The sequence below is a fragment of the Gastrolobium bilobum genome, unplaced genomic scaffold, assembly GCF_033153095.1.
Source record: "Gastrolobium bilobum isolate Gb01-03AN ecotype WA unplaced genomic scaffold, APGP_CSIRO_Gbil_v1 utg20321, whole genome shotgun sequence".
NCBI classification, from domain to species: Eukaryota; Viridiplantae; Streptophyta; class Magnoliopsida; order Fabales; family Fabaceae; genus Gastrolobium; species Gastrolobium bilobum.
The window spans coordinates 30,370-46,699 of NW_026900156.1; the positions used below are offsets into that span (position 1 = coordinate 30,370).

The 16,330-nt window shown below is 34.0% G+C and overlaps 1 protein-coding gene across 1 annotated transcript; it reads left to right on the forward strand.

Moving 5' to 3' along the window:
- The first annotated feature begins 177 nt into the window (after nt 1–177).
- Nucleotides 178–4,750, forward strand: LOC133295550 (mitochondrial pyruvate carrier 1-like). Its single transcript, XM_061494391.1, has 5 exons — nt 178–317; nt 2,038–2,159; nt 2,691–2,745; nt 2,858–2,993; nt 4,568–4,750. The coding sequence occupies exons 2-5, from the start codon at nt 2,067–2,069 to the stop codon at nt 4,608–4,610; spliced, it is 327 nt and encodes a 108-aa protein (XP_061350375.1). The 5' UTR covers nt 178–317; nt 2,038–2,066; the 3' UTR covers nt 4,611–4,750.
- The last annotated feature ends 11,580 nt before the right edge of the window (nt 4,751–16,330 follow it).

Below are 16,330 nucleotides of genomic sequence, written 5' to 3' on the forward strand. Positions count from 1 at the left end.
TCGGGTCGAATTTAATAACACCGGTCTTAATACACTTAACGTGTAAGGTCAACAAGAAAATTGTAGCAATAGATAGGGATAACTTTGTAATTTTAACAAAAAGGTCACTATTATCGTTTGATAGCTAATCGGACTAATATATATATATTGATTCCGAGGATATTCTGCTTTAGTTAATATGGCCTGTCTTCTTGTGTTTTCCCGGTGCTATAGCTTCTCTTATTGAAAGAACAGGTGTTGCCGTTGAAATTGAAGTGAACCAAATTAATCAAGAGGATGATATAGCCTGAATTCATCTCCTAAATCCTATTCCGCAGGTACTGCTTTCTTGTTAGTTATTTATAAACTTTCTTTATATAACAACAGAATACTACTGTTTATCCAGTAAGATCTCTCTCTCTCTCCCTCTCTGTTTTTTAGCCAGATATGTGAAGATCTAAAAGTGATATAACAAACAAATGATATTAATGAAAATAGATTAAGTTGTAATTGAGACGCGTGAATAATTAAATCTTTGTGATCATATGACTTATTTTTCATTTTATACAAGTCTGGATTCTTGTTTTTGGAAACGAGAGAGGAATATCAAATCGGAATTAATATATACTAATCAAAATAACAAAAAAGAAGGTAACAAGCAGAACCACCTCCTAAATTATATATCTTCTGAAGATATAGTATGGAGACATATCAAGAAGGGAAAAAAAAGTTAAGCACTACATAGGAAGGAATAAATAATAATATTCAATAGGTATTTTACTAACAGTTTTTATTTTTATTTTTATTTTTGATACATTTTTACTAACAGTTTTTGTTTAAAAAAAAAAAAAAAACTCTGGGAAGATGAACATAGAAACACCATTACAAAATCAGGTGTTAGCCTATGAACCGAAAAAATTAATTGATCACTATAATAGACGAAACACAATAACTGTGCATAGACATATTGCAATTGAGAATAAAGCTTGAAAAAGAATAATTTTGTCAAATAATTCCAATCAAACACACAACACACAAAGATCGTTTATCTTTCCATATACTGTATTGCACATGCTTTACATAATTTTACCACTAAAAAAATGTGCTGCGCGCGCTCACAGACCAATTAAAAAAATAATAACACATGAAATATACTTTTATATATTTAGCTTTCACGATTTATATTATCAGTGATCAGAAATAAGTTGTATTTATATTAAACGTTAACGAAAATTTAAGAAAAAAATACATTACTTAAAATAAAACCTTTTTTTTCTCGTATAGCTCATACAGTTTGATATTTAAATTTTCATCATTCGTACAAATTTTTTAATGAAGATTCACTCATTTTTTTTTTTTTTTTTTTTGGAGTAATTCATTTCAGTCATCTTATTTAATATATAAAATTATTTTTTCTTTCGATTCTTAAAAGGTTTTCTAATATCCTTTGTACGTATCATTTTGACTCTCATAAATCCTATAATCTTTGGCTGCCTCCATTCTTCAGTAAATGCAAATCCTTGAAATTACAAATGGGCTTCAACTACTAAACTCAACCCACTCTACAACTTACCATATACTTGCGGCTAAATTATTTTACAATTAGTAACGAATTTTCTAGTCAAACTATAATTAATTTTGTTTAAGTTTTGATGTTTAGTCCATTTGATTGTCGTTTTTGTTTATGTATAATGACAATGCTCCTGTATATTTTCCAAAATAAAAAAAATTTTAATATTTTTTACGAGATAATTTTATCTTTTATATACATAAATGTGTATGATGTACATTTTTTTTTTCTTTTTCGTCTCTTCACACGAGCTCCACAAATTTTTATATCTGTGTAGGAGGTAATTTTATTTCTTACAACATTAGACACATTAAACCCAATAAAAAAAATACTCTAAAATAATGTTAAAAAAAGATGGAAGTTCGGAAAGAAAAAAAATATTATAAGAGAAAGCAGTTAGTGTACTGTTTAGCTATACATATATGATGAAGTAACCCATATGTTTATCTGAAACAAACTCTCATAGATTTGATGTCTCCACTCTGCAGGCTGCAAAGTACTGAAAATAGCTCACAAAATGAACACCCTTCGCGCGTTTTGGAACAGTCCCATTGGCCCAAAAACCACTCATTTTTGGGGTCCTACCTTCAACTGGAGCCTTCCTCTCGCGGTAGATTTACTACTTGGAACTATATTATATTAATAAGGATGATAAAATGTTATTACTGACTGCAAATTGTTTTCTACTTGTTCAAAACAAATTTGAGTCTATTTGGTATGTTTACTCTTATTTATTTACTACCACTTATTTTTAATTAACTTTTATTTTCCACATATTCAAAACAATATGTGGGAAACTATAGTAAGAGCAAACTATAAATTAAAGTGTTTCTAAAAGTTAATCGCCAGATCCACTTTTACTGATGTAAATTTAATTATTTTTTTGTATTTTTTATTAATTTTTGATCTCACTTATATCTAATGAATCAATTAGAACTATTAGATTTAAGTAAAATCAACAGGTAATAATAAATATAAGATTTACATGGTATAAATTAAAATTAATAAATAAGTACAAAATGAAAATAATTCCTCAAAAGGAATTCTCTAATTTTGACTTTCTCACCAAAGCAAATATTTAGTTTTAATCAATTTTGTCGTGATATATTTTATTTGAATCTCTGAAATTTCTATATATCAGGCAGCAATGGACACACAGAAACCACCGGAAACGATATCTGTCAATATGACCGCAGGTTAATTATTATTAACTTGTTTGAGTAGCAGTAATTCGAAATTTGAATAATTGTTTTTGTTTCCAATTTATATTAATTAATTGCGGTAATTAATTAATAAGGGGTAGTGCAGTTATGTGTGTTTATTCGGCATTGTTCATGAGGTTTGCTTGGGTGGTGCAACCGCGTAACATACATCTTCTTGTTTGCCATGTCACCAATGAGACTGTGCAATTATATCAGCTCTCAAGGTGGCTCACAGCTCAAAGGTAATTAATTATCATATTATGAGAATTTGATTTTGAACCCATTTAAGAAAATTTCAGTATTATAAAAACCGTACGATCTGGCCGCTCTAATTGGTTGACATGCAAATCGGATCCCAACGGGTCTGTTTCAGATATTGGACCAGTCATGACCTGATATGAAATTGATGAACCGATTTTAAATTAGGTTTAATCAAAATTAAACCGGCACTGTTTTTTAAAAAATATTTGATTTTATGAAATTTTGGACAAAATACTTTAAAAGTATTATTATTGTGGTTCAAAACTAGACCATGTGAATTGTAATGTATAACACTTATCACTAAACTAACTCTATTTGTTGGATATACTTTAAATTTTATATTTATTTTATTATGGATTTAGTGTTTGTCATTTTAAATGACATAAGTTATGTTATTTTAGGAGAGAGATAGACACAAAAAAATGAAAATCATGGGAGAGAAAGTGGATGGTTTTTTTTAATTTAAAATTTAAATAATTTTTTTTCTGTGTCTATCTCTCTCTTAAAAGGACAGAGTGTTATGTTAATTAAAATGAGAAACACTTTTTCCTTTATTATATTATATATATTTAATTCAAATAGTTGAATTGATGATCCACTGATTCAATCAATAATTTATTAATTTGACATTTTGACCGAATCAATGATCAGTAACTTTATAACACTCAAAAATTTAATTAAATCCTTCATCACTAACTGAATATCAATATACGGCTTACATATATTCATACATAGAGTTAACGAATTGTACGTTAAAGAGCCATCCATTATGAATAGGGCAATGGCGAGAAATTTTAGTAATTTGTAGGAGATTATAATATGCTAGACATTTTTAATGATCTTGATTTAAATTTAATACATAAACAAACTAATACTTTTATATGTATATAAAGTTTATACTTAACCAACTTCCAAAAAAAAAAAAGTTTATACTTAACCACTTCTTTGTCATCTTTCTTCTTTAATGTGTAATAAAAAATAAAAACTTATATTCTTTTGGTATTTTAGCTATGTCAGTTTACAATTCTTACATTCATAATTGTACACAATTATATAAATAACATATTACTTATGAAAAAAGTTTAATGCGTTCACTTAATATTAGATATGTGCAGTTATAAATATAAAATTTGTATATGTTGTGTATATTTTTTTATGGGGTTAACGTTTTTTATATTACGCGAAGCTCACACACTTTTACGTGTCTATAAGATATAAAATGATCTCTTACATTATAAGAACCACTAATCCCATTTTATAGATATGAAAATTGCCCAAGCAAGATTACTAACTTTATCTTATTTTTCCATTTACACACTATTTTTATTAGGATTTACTGTATCTCCTTTTAAAGAATATAAAGTTGTATTTTTTTTAGCAGTTATAATATTAATATATGTTTTTCACTTTTTCACTTTTCACATCAGCACACAACTTCTGAAAAAAAAAATATAATTTTAAAAATATAATTATATATTATTTATAATATATAATTAAAACTGTTAAAAATAGAGGATACAGAGATGTTCTGACATTACTCATTTGTTTGATACAGTAGGGGCCCACAACAGAAGATAGAGGGAGCAGATGCCGAGTAAAATATATGTGTTCGAAGTTCAATCAAAACATGGTTTATATCTTAAAAATAAGTCTCTAGTGTCTTGTCATTCACACATTTGCTCTTTTATTGTGTAATTGTTTATGATCGATCATATTATATTGAAACAATTGTACCTGTTTTCAATTTTTTCAAGATAAATGAATGTTCGCTTAAAAGTTTCATCTGTTAAATTAGTTATGATAAAAATATAATGATAATACATATTCACTGTGTATAACTAAGTCAAAACAAACTCATTTGACCGGTTCAAGATAGGATGAATCAAATCACACATGGTTGAAAGCTGAAGGTTGTGGGACTCAAAATTGTAGCAAGTTAGTCTAGTACTATGGTGTAATGGGCTTCTCCTTGATTTGTTTGTGTTGTGACTATGGCGCAATGGAAGTGATTGGGCAGGATATCTGCAAAGACACTCTGATACTCAAGTCAGTATTAATGCGACGTGTATATAGTTTAACTAAGAGATATCTGTACCTGGGATTGTTCCCTCTGTATTTATAGTGTACTTTGTACCGTCCTTTGTAGGTGACATCTCTTCTTATTGGTAATTTAGGGTGGCTGTCCTTTTGTCACAGTTATTACCCTGCAGGCTATTCCTTGATGAACAAGTCTAGATGCTAGTCTGTTTCCGTAGAGTGGTAGCAAGTTGGAGCTGTCTCATTACATTGGTTCTCATTCGCGATGGACCTTATTAAATCTCTATGTCCTTTCTTAGTCCTTAAGTTTTGCCTTGCAACTTAGAATGATAGCTTGCGCAATAAGGGTAGTTCGCGCAATGAAGACATTGCGCCCACCACCTTTGGGTCCCTTATGGACCTCTAACTATTGGGCCTATATTTTATCCTGATCAGTAGCCCCCCAACTCGCGCCTTATGTTTGCAAGCATGAGTTGTGAGATGTTTCGGACCAATTAAGAGTATGTCTCTTGATTTCTTCTGTAATGCACAATTATTATATGATTTTTCACTTGCACTTTGCTAATCTTCTTTACTTTAAGTACCATCATTAGCCAATCGCTTAAGAACAGGTGACCCTAACTGTCAGAAGCATTAAATGTGACTTCAATTACGTGGAGGTTAAGGATGCCATGGTGGGGTGGTTTTAAGTTTAACCCGTTCACCATCTCCACACATGCCTCACTTTTACCGTTTTTCACATAGCGCTTTTACTCAAATACCCCTAAGTGATTTTTTGTAACAACCTGTTACGTACCGAAAATGTTATCATTGAATATGATATTAAGCGCAGTTACAATCACAATAATGGAGTTAATTAAATTACGGGTAAACTTTTTCTTTTATTAAATACTTATCGTTAAACATTAATCATTTTCACAATCAATTAAAACAACACCGTAATTGTAAATACAAAACTCGTGGAAGCATAAAACTTATTTATTATAATCCCTTCGGGCAATACCATTAACTCTAGGTCATAAAAACACTTATTTTCAAAATTTTCACAGTGGTAATCGATTACCATTCTTAAGATAATCGATTACCAGAAGTTGCAGAATGAGGCAGTAGCTCAATTTGAGCTCCCCTGTTTTTAGTAATCGATTACCTGGACATAGGTAATCGATTACTGAACTAGGTAATCGATTACCTATGCAAAAGTAATCAATTACTCAGATCACAGTGGCTCAATTTTTGCGCCCCCTGTTTCAGGTAATCGATTACCACACACTTGAGGTAATCGATTACCCTACAGCAAAAATGGTAGCTGGCAGCTTTTTAATTACAAAATGGATCATGTTTTCTACTCCTACACTTTGATACTAAATTTACAACTTGTACAAGGACTAATGAAAGCACTAGGCCCTTCCATCATGCATAATCTAATACCAATGTATCCTTTACATCAATCACCATTTGTCTTGCCATTTACACATAATATGGCTCATTTACAACATTAAATCTATAAATGCCTCAAAACATAATGTGTGGCCATGGACAAGTCCCATGCTCACCAAAAGGTCAATGTAAACAATAGGCATAAATATACACCAACTACATAAACTTAGAATCCAGTCATGAACACCACAAAAGCATGGAAATTTCAACATGCAATATGTTCATGATCTAAGTCCAAAATGCTAAATGTAATGCTATGTGCATCAAATATACTCCTCCAAAATGCTATGCTCTCTATATGCACATCATGCTCCACTCCTCCACTAAGCGGGCCTCTTGCTCGAAGGTCCTCCATGCTCACTATAACCTGAAATGATGTTCCCAAACGCGGGGTGAGATATACAAATATATCTCAGTAAACCAAGGGTACTGGAGGATCACTCCACCCCATGGCTCACTCAATGCGCATACAATGATCATCATATAAAATGCATAACATACAATATCACACAACACTGGGCTCACATCCAAGAATATCCACACATGGATTCCGTTCAAGAATCAGGTCATATAACTCCCGGGAAGCTTCCTAGTGCCTCTCCCATAGATGAGACGACCCCATGGCAAAACCCAACTGGAACTCCTCATGAGCCTTATCTAGCAGAAGTCCCATGTTTGGATCATCTTGGTATCGCTCCTAGAGACGGCCCAACGACAAAACTCGACCGGAATCCCCCAAAGGGACATCTCCAGCGGAAGTCCAAACCACATACATCTACTGGCCAGAGATCACAGATATGTCACACAATCAAGCAACAATGCATGAAGATACAATTTCACACAATGTCAAAGAGCACAAAATTCAACCACGACCTTCCACTAGGTGTGGCGGAACACACAAGGGATAAAACCCAAGTACCAAGAGTTTACCTTAACTCCGAAGACAATGCTCTTCCATGAAAGCTCCAAGCTTAATCCGTTTCTATTGTGTCCGTGAGAGGCAACCTATAACGATCAAACAACAATGATCATTAATACGATTTCAATGAAATCAATTCAATTTCAACATACTAATTCCCAAACCTATTCACTTAGGCCAAATGGCTATTTCACATTTATTTTTCCTTAATCATTCCTATAGGTCAAATTCCCACACCTACATATACATACCAAATTCTTCCTTCCATTCCTCAACATCACACCAACCTACCATTCATATAAACACCATCCACAAACGTATAACATCAATTATACCATTTTTACTTCACCAAACCATTCATGACCTCAATAGGTCGAATTTCTCATGCCATCAACCTAGGGGTATTCAATCCAATTCTATCCTTCAAGCACCTCATACAACTTATAATCTACTCATACAATTACTTCACAACTCAATTTACACAATCCTACCACATGGCAATTTCATGAACTCATGCATCACACTTCAAAATTTCCTAAGTTTTTTAACAATTTCACCAATAATTTTTATAATCTTAATCACTCTAACACATCATTCTAAGCCATTTTTATCTAATACACATTTTCGATTTGAGCTCTCTAACTATATCAACCCAATCAAGCATACCCTAGGTCATATATTCAGTCCAATTCAAAATCAAAGATTGGAGAACAAAGCTTACCACTAAGCAACTCCAAGGCAACCCAAGAACAAGTTTCAACACTTGAACGGTCCAAAACCGCCACCAATCACCACCAAAATCACCAAAAATGCCACCACAAGTAGGGAAATGATCTCCTTGTACACTCAATTTCATGGCTCACTCAAGGAAGGAAAGATGTTCACAAGATGATTTGGAACAACTTTGATGTTTTACACTTGAGTGAGTATTGAGTGAGTTTTGGTTAATTGAAGGTTTGAGCTCCAACTTTGCTCTCCAATGGAAAAGCCACGGGTTGAAGAAATGAGGGAAGAGAGAGAATCTGATTTTGAGTGGGTAATTGGCCACTTGCTCACTTAAATCACTTAAGTGGGTCCCACATGTCATTTAACTTTCTTAAATCATCCATTTTAACCTACAAATTCATAACCTACGTATTTTTCTCGTTCACGTCATATTTTTACTTTCTAGAAATACTGGTCATATTTTCGCACTTATCGTACAATTATACCGTAGGATTTTACACCGATAAAATCACTATTCATCAAATTTTCCGAAACTCGCCTATCGACTCAATTTTTCGTTTTTAATCCATTTCCGGCATTATTTTTACCATTTGAGACCTTCTACTAAATTTTTTTTGTCTCGGGTTACGTGTTTGGTAAATTACCATTTTGCCTTTTTTTTACGTATTTTGGCCCTAATTTCGGGATTTTCACTAATCCTAAGCCTTTAATCCATATTTTCACATATAATTATACATTTAGAAATACGAGGTGTTATATTTTTCATATTTGTACCTCTTTTCATTCGTGGAGGAAAACTCTTTGAGCAAGAACTTTCTTCCGGTTTCAACAAAGTGCCATGCATCCTCCTTTAGACTCCAAATCTCCTTCATCGACACATCCTACTTTGGCATTTTTCAAGAAGTATTCCAACCCGCATATAAATTCCAGGTATGTGTTTTCATCTTCTCTTCTCCTTATCACACTGGTTCTTCCTTCTTTTGGTTTTTTCTGAATCTTTCTAGTTCATCAAAGGGAAATATTTTGTAACTGGTTTGTTGAAGAAAATATCTAATGAAGAGCAACCCTATACTATCTTTTTTAGAATGACTGAGAGGTCAGATTCAACGAGTCCCCCTCTGTAAGAACCCGCACCGTTAAATTAAGAGTTTAATTAATTAAATTGATAGTAAGTGATTAATAATTATGAGATAAATTCCATAATTAACTTTGAATAATTATGAGAGAGCTTAAATAATTATAGTAAGTGATTAATAATGTTGAAAGTCACTTTTCTGACAAAAAGTGCAGATACCGATTCTGCTTCTCGGTATAAGTGAGCACCGATGAAGTATCCCGAAAAATTATGAAAAGTATGTATATATCACTAGAATAATATTTAGGACTGGTATAACAAGTTTGGAGTCAAAATAATGAGAACTGACGTCAGGACTGATACCGGCTACGTAAAAGCGCGTACCGGCAAAGTGCTGCAAAAATTATAATAAAAATATGATAAATCTTAGAAAAATGGCTAGGTTCAGAATTCTAAGTTTGGGATTAAAAGGATAAGCGGAGCTATTATTGTTAATACCGACACTTAGAACTTAACGAGGCTATAAATACTCAACTTACACAGAACCCTAGGCCATATTTCAGCCTCTACGTGGTGACCCTTGCTGTTTGGCTTCTGAACCTTCCCCTCTCCTTGAAGCTTGGACTCTCATGCATGAATGTGAACCAAGAAGCTACCTTTTCATTGATTCTTTCCATTTAACCTTGTAAACACTATGTGGAGTGCCTTTGGAGAGTGGTAGTCAGCCTTTTTTTGAGTGGTGGGTTCTGTTTGGGGAGAGCATAGAGGCTGAGTTCTTGAGTTTTGTTAAGGAGGCCATTGTCTTGACATTTAAGGCTTTAAGAAGCCATTTTTAAGTGTAAAGGACCAAGCTTTTGTGCCAAATTCGTGGCTTGGCAAAGTCAGAACCTTGGAGCTGTGTTGGAGGCTCCAAGTCAGTGTCTTTTCTGATTTTTCAAATTCTAAGGTAAGCCATGATCATCCCATTTGAAATTGCCATAGTTTGAGCTTGTGTGAGTCTTTAAAAAGAGAAACTTGAGCCATTTGAGTTAAAGGATGATAATCTATACTTCAAAGATGTTAATGAAGTTCTGTTTGTGGAGTTATTGGACTCCCAATCGCATTTGGACCCTTAAAAATAGGATTATGCAGAAACTGCACGAGTTTCTGCATTCTGTCTGATAAGTATTCAAATAATTTTTGTGGAGTATTCGAATACTCATCGGCAGGTAGTCGAATACTCTTGAAGGAGTATTGGGATACTTTTCTGGGAAGAAAAGTATTCGGATACCTTAGTGGAAGTATTCGAATACTGTGGAGTATTCGAATACTGTGGTGAAAGTATTCGGATACCATGTGGTATCGAATACCTTAGTGAAAGTATTCAGATACTTTCTGGAGATATGGAGTATTCGAATACTCATCAAGGAGTATTCGAATACCTCCTGCAGAATTAGCCTAAAATCACTTAAAACAAGTTGGAAAGCCCTAAACACTTAGTAAAACGTTAGGCTATGAATAATAATAATTATTTCTGTTATAAACAGACTGTGAGGGTGCTGTTTGTTGACCTTGGGCTAGTGTGGACTTTGGCTTGGATTGTTAGCTTGCGAGGTAAGCTTTCGTGTCCTCGATTTTGCCCATGTTTGGTTCCACCATACCTCATGGAGGGATGGTTTATATACATGGTGTGCTTTTATGAAATGCTGATTTATTGAAATGCTATTGAGCTGTTTAGTGCAAATGCCTTATGATATGTATGTGTTGTTCCACCTAGACGGTAAGCCTGAGTATGTAGCATAATACAAAATGGTGATTCTGTGGGTGGGTACAAGTAGCGTCTTGTACTACTGTGCGTTGTAGACGTATGTAATTCCTGCATGTTCTCTGGCCAGTAGAATTCTGACACACATGACATGATTATATGCTGCATTGCACCGATTTTGGAACTTATATTATTATACTACTTTTAAAATTATATTGCACATGTAAGTGAGCTTGGGGTGGACAGATCCTTGAGGACCCCTTGTCTTACTTAGATTTCTTTTTATAGATCTCACCCCACGTTTGGGGCACATTTCAGGTTCAGGTACCTTGGGGATTGATACCTCGGGCGGCAGGAGACCAGAGCTTAGTTGATTGATGTATGCATGCTTATGCTGATATGCTTGGATGCTGCTTATGTTTATTTCCATTATATTGCTATGTGATTCGAGACATTGTTTGGCTTTGTTGCTTTATTTGGTGAGCATGAGGATTGTCCATGCACGGACTTGGCTATGTTTATTTAGATTTGAGTTGTATAATTGTATCAGGATATTGTCCGGTCTACGTGTTGTAGTTCTGTGACTAGATACACACTTAATTATATTATGAGGTTATTCAGTGTAGTTAGCTTTTATTGCAATGTACATACATGCAATGTTTTGAAAAAGATTAAGTAATCAACTTGCTTAATAATAATGGCGTCATAATTGAAAAGAAAAAGTTAGCTTCCGTATTTAATTGAGCTGCGCTTAATACGGTAACATGATAACAAACCGAGTATACACGGGGTGTTACATCCTCCGAGAGCTTTTACTAGGTCTAAATCCCTTAGAACAGGAGAATAATGGCTAACGGGTGAAGGAATTTTTCCCTGGAAAAGGCTGAGCTTGAGGGAAGCCTCCCTCCAACGTTACGAGGATATAGAAAAGGATCCTCTTCTCGAGGGCCCAGGCATGGGGCAAAGAGATTTCGTGGTACTTCAAGAACCTCATCACAACAAAGCTCAATTCCTTCTCTTTTGAGGTTTCCTGTGCCAAGTAACCCTAGGCACCCTATCTTCATTTCAAGTGACTCCAGCCCTAGCGCTAAGTCTACTCCCCGCGAACCAACTCCAAAACCAACTCACCCATTGCGCATGATCTCGTACCTTCTCGGCGCAATGATTCTGCTTCAAATCACAGTCCTAGTCTCATTCCCCTTAACATTGTATACCCTGCGAGGTATCCTTTTAAGAGAAATAATTTTGACAAAATACCCAAGGTAGTGTTTGGTTGGGGAGAAATTTTTTTAAAGTGGGTAGTTGTCTTTACTAGGAAAGACGTTGGAAAGTTAGTTTGGTAGGAAAGTGTAAAAAAAGTTGTTTGGTAGCGCAAAATATTACTAGGAAAATTGGGTTAAATATCCTGATGTGTGTTTGGTTGAAAATAAAATTATGATGGGAAAAATAATGCAAAAGACGAAATGTGTCACTTGCTCATGTGTTTGTCAAAATGATATTTGGTTTGGATATCACTTGCTCACGCGTGTGGTTAAGAAGGAGGGGTATACGTGTCATGCCTTTATCCCCTTTTTCACTTATCCAATTTTTTAACCCAATTCCACCTGTTGAGACAGCTTCTTCAACAGTGCCAAAATCTGATTTTTACACTTCTTCCTGAATTGCAAGGCAAACTGCATTGATGGGCAAATTTACCAAAAATCTTCAACCAAACGTGGTTTAATCAAATTCCCACATGCACTTAGCCAACAAAATTTTAACTTCTCCCCAACCAAACACTACCCAAGAGTTCTTTTTTTAGCTCTTCCTTTTCAGATTCCTCAGATTCTTCTTCATTTGACGCAGATTTCATTTCTTTGGAAATCAGGGATGTTATGGCCATGCGCAATGTTGCCAGTGCAAGTACTTCTAGTTTACGAGATGCATCCAGTTTGGGTTGGGTTTCAGATGATGTGAAAAAGATAATATCATATTATAGCTTTATTAAGAACTTGGAGCAACTTAGTGATGCTATCCATCTGACCAAGGACAAGGCTTCAAATGATAGACGGGAATTGTCCGTTGTCCCTAAAGATGAGCGTGTTTGCTCAGCGCGCGCAGATGATCAGTCTAAATATTTCCTTATGATGTACAACTTCTATTTCCTCTCTCTTGGAATTTGCCTTCCTTTTTCTCCTTTTGTTGTGAAATTACTACAACACATTCAGGTAGTTCCATCTCAATTACATCCAAACGCATGGGGATTCATTCAGGTATACGAGATGGTTTGTACAACCTATAACTTATTCATGTGGCCTGAATCCTTCCTGTGTATGTTCAAAATTTATCCTGCAAGGGACCAACATCCATTCTATTTGAGTGAAGATCACAATTCTCCTTTGTTCCCCCTATATTGGACCAGATACCAGCCTGATGAATATAAGCTTAATTATACCTTTAACGACCTTCATGACTATGAGAGAGACTGGCACTGCCTTATGTGATATTGCGCATAGGGCATCAGATAATGGCTTGCTGAGTGCTTATACCATTTTGAAGGAGTACATAGAAGAGGATGTCAGAGTTTCTCTTGGTAAATGCTTTGCGCTATTGCCCACTTTACTGATTGTAGCTTATGTGTTTCTATTCTTTTATTTGCTCTAAATCGAATTATGTATTTTCTTTTGCAGATAGCACAATGTCGCATAGATTGAAGCAAATTGAGGTCATTGCAAAGAAAAGCGCTAAATGATTATCTGGTTAATCTGGCACAAGCCATCCTCATTTTGGAAAAATCACCTCACCAACTGCCGGGCAATCTTGCCATGCATCACACCTTAACTCCCCTGGTCCTAAAATGCCACAATCTGGTGAAGCTGTTGAAAAAGAAAGAACTGTGAAAAAGGAAACATCTCGTAAAAAAAGTAAGAGGAAAAAAGAGGAAGGCAAAGGATTCTACATCTTCATTCGGGGATACTACGCGATGGGGGCGTGACTGGGGAATTTCGCATGACTTTTTTGCAAAAGGAAAAGAGATTGGTCATTTGATTGAGGATATGGATGAGGCAGAATGGGAAGAAGAAGTGAAAAAGTTGGACATCAAGCAACAACAACTGACATCCTTAACAGGTATTGTGTTGTACTCTTAATGTGTGTTGTACTTCTTTTGCTAAAGAGTTGCATTACCAAGTTCTTTTTGACAGGTACTGTGTCCTACCTGAAATCTCCAATTGCTGCACTGAAAAAAGTTGTCACAGAGAAGGACGATGCTATGAAAATGCTTGACAAAGTTAAAAGAGAAGTGGAGGAGGGGAGGATAAGCGTGGTGAAAGATCTTGGTGAGTTAAAAGTGAACTACGCCTCATTGAAGACGCAAAAGTCTGGCCTCTCAAATCAGATCAAGGAGCTGGAGAAGACTGTCATCTCCCTTAAGGAAGAGAAAGAGACTTTAGCAGGGGATGTCGCAAAATATCAACAGCTATTTGAGGAGGAAGCTGTTGGTACTTATGAAAATATTATCAAACAAGTGCGCCTTTTCAACCCATCAGCTAAACTGGAAAATGTTCATTGTCTTCTTTTGGTCAATAATGGACAACTGATGAAACTTAATGAAGCAATTGAATGTGGTGTTGGATTGCTTTGGTTGTTGATGAATATTGATATATTCATGTATGCAATTGATTGATTTCATGGAACCTTTGCGTAGGTGTTTATGTGGTAAGATTGTAGCTTGAATATAAAGTTTGGTTGTTTGAAAACTTGTTGGTGAGCAAAGATTGGGTTGGAAGCAATTGAGATAAGCATTCGAACCTTGAGATTTATTCCTTTATTATTCCATCAAACCCTGATGGGGTAGTGGTTATTGTTGGTGTATGTAATTGCAATTTAGTAGTTTAATGCATTGATATATATATATATATATATATATATATATATATATATATATATATATATATATATATATATTTGTGTGTGTGTGTGTGTGTGTGTATGTCGAGAAGTGTCGAACACGATACATTAGTGTTTTTGAAGTGTCAGTTCTTTATAGGTTACAACTAATAACATATGACAAATGCTGAGAGAATATGAAAGTTATGTACGAAGGTAAATTATTAACGCCGCATAAAAGCATTTCTACTAGCGTTGCTATTAATATAGATAATATATAGGGGGAGGTTATACTTACAACCTATTTTCGTTTACAACCTCTTACAACCATATCTTAACCGTTGATTTCCGTCAATCAACAATTATCATTTATTGCGAATTAATAATTAATTAATAAATTTTATTTGCGAAAATCTTGACCGTTGATTGACGAAAATCAACGGTTAAGATATTGGTTGTAAGATGATGTAATCGAAAATAGGTTGTAAGTATAACCTTCCCCTAATATAAATTCTGTTATAGATATTTTATTACATTTAATGTATTCTAAGATTAATGGATACGTATAATTGAACATAATAAAATAAGAAATTGAATGTTTTCATTCAAATTATTAATTTGAAATTTCTTGAAAAAATAGTCATAAATTTTTCTCTCCGGTCGTCATGCTCATCCCTAAACTTGTTCAACATATAAAATAGAATTAAGATATACCCCTTTATCAAAGATTGCATTGATCACCGAAAGAAGAGTTAGGCAAAAAAAATTAAATATTCTAGGAAAATAAAAAAGCAACGAGTTTTCATCTTGGATTTGAAGGATTACCCTATTTAATTGTATATTTGCGAAAAATATATTAGTGCTTGACGCGGCAAAAGCTTTTCCCAAGAATGGATTGATTTACTTTTATTATGAACCCTAATTATTAGCTGAGAAATAGTGATTGGGACGAGAAAAAAATAAAAATAAAAGATTGTTGACTAACTTGTTATCCTAAAACAATTAAATTAAAAAAAAAAAAAAAGCAGGAGAGAGTTGTAATTGTTTTCTAGCTATTTATTTATTTTTATTTTTATTTTTATTCTAATATGTTAAATAATAGAAGAGTTATATTCTTGTACTGTTACAGAATAAAAATTCTCTCTCCTGAACACACAACATAAGGCGTAAATTCCATTTTTTTTATTCCCCTTTTCAATGGACCTCACACCTTATGTTGTATGAGCACGAGAAAGAACTTTTCTCTTCTAACAAGAGAAAAAAATAATCCATAATAAAATAAGAAAAATATAAGAATAATGTTGCACAACAAAACAAATGGTTCCTGCTAATAGAAACGTGCTACAACCTTTTTATTTCTTCTCGCTCCTAGTAGGTCCCACTTGTGATTGAGTCTGCATGAAATTTTTTCCTTCTTCCGGCAAAATGAGAAAAGTAACCCCATAGAATAACTATTATCATACAGAGATTAAAGAAATAGGTCTTTTGATTTCCCATTTCCTAACCAAGTTTG

Coding starts and splice junctions, on each gene's coding strand:
- LOC133295550 (XM_061494391.1), top strand. CDS start 2,067: ATGAACACCCTTCGCGCGTTTTGGAACAGTCCCATTGGCCCAAAAACC. Junction 2,160..2,690: donor ACTGGAGCCTTCCTCTCGCG/GTAGATTTACTA, acceptor TCTATATATCAG/GCAGCAATGGACACACAGAA. Junction 2,746..2,857: donor ATCTGTCAATATGACCGCAG/GTTAATTATTAT, acceptor GGGGTAGTGCAG/TTATGTGTGTTTATTCGGCA.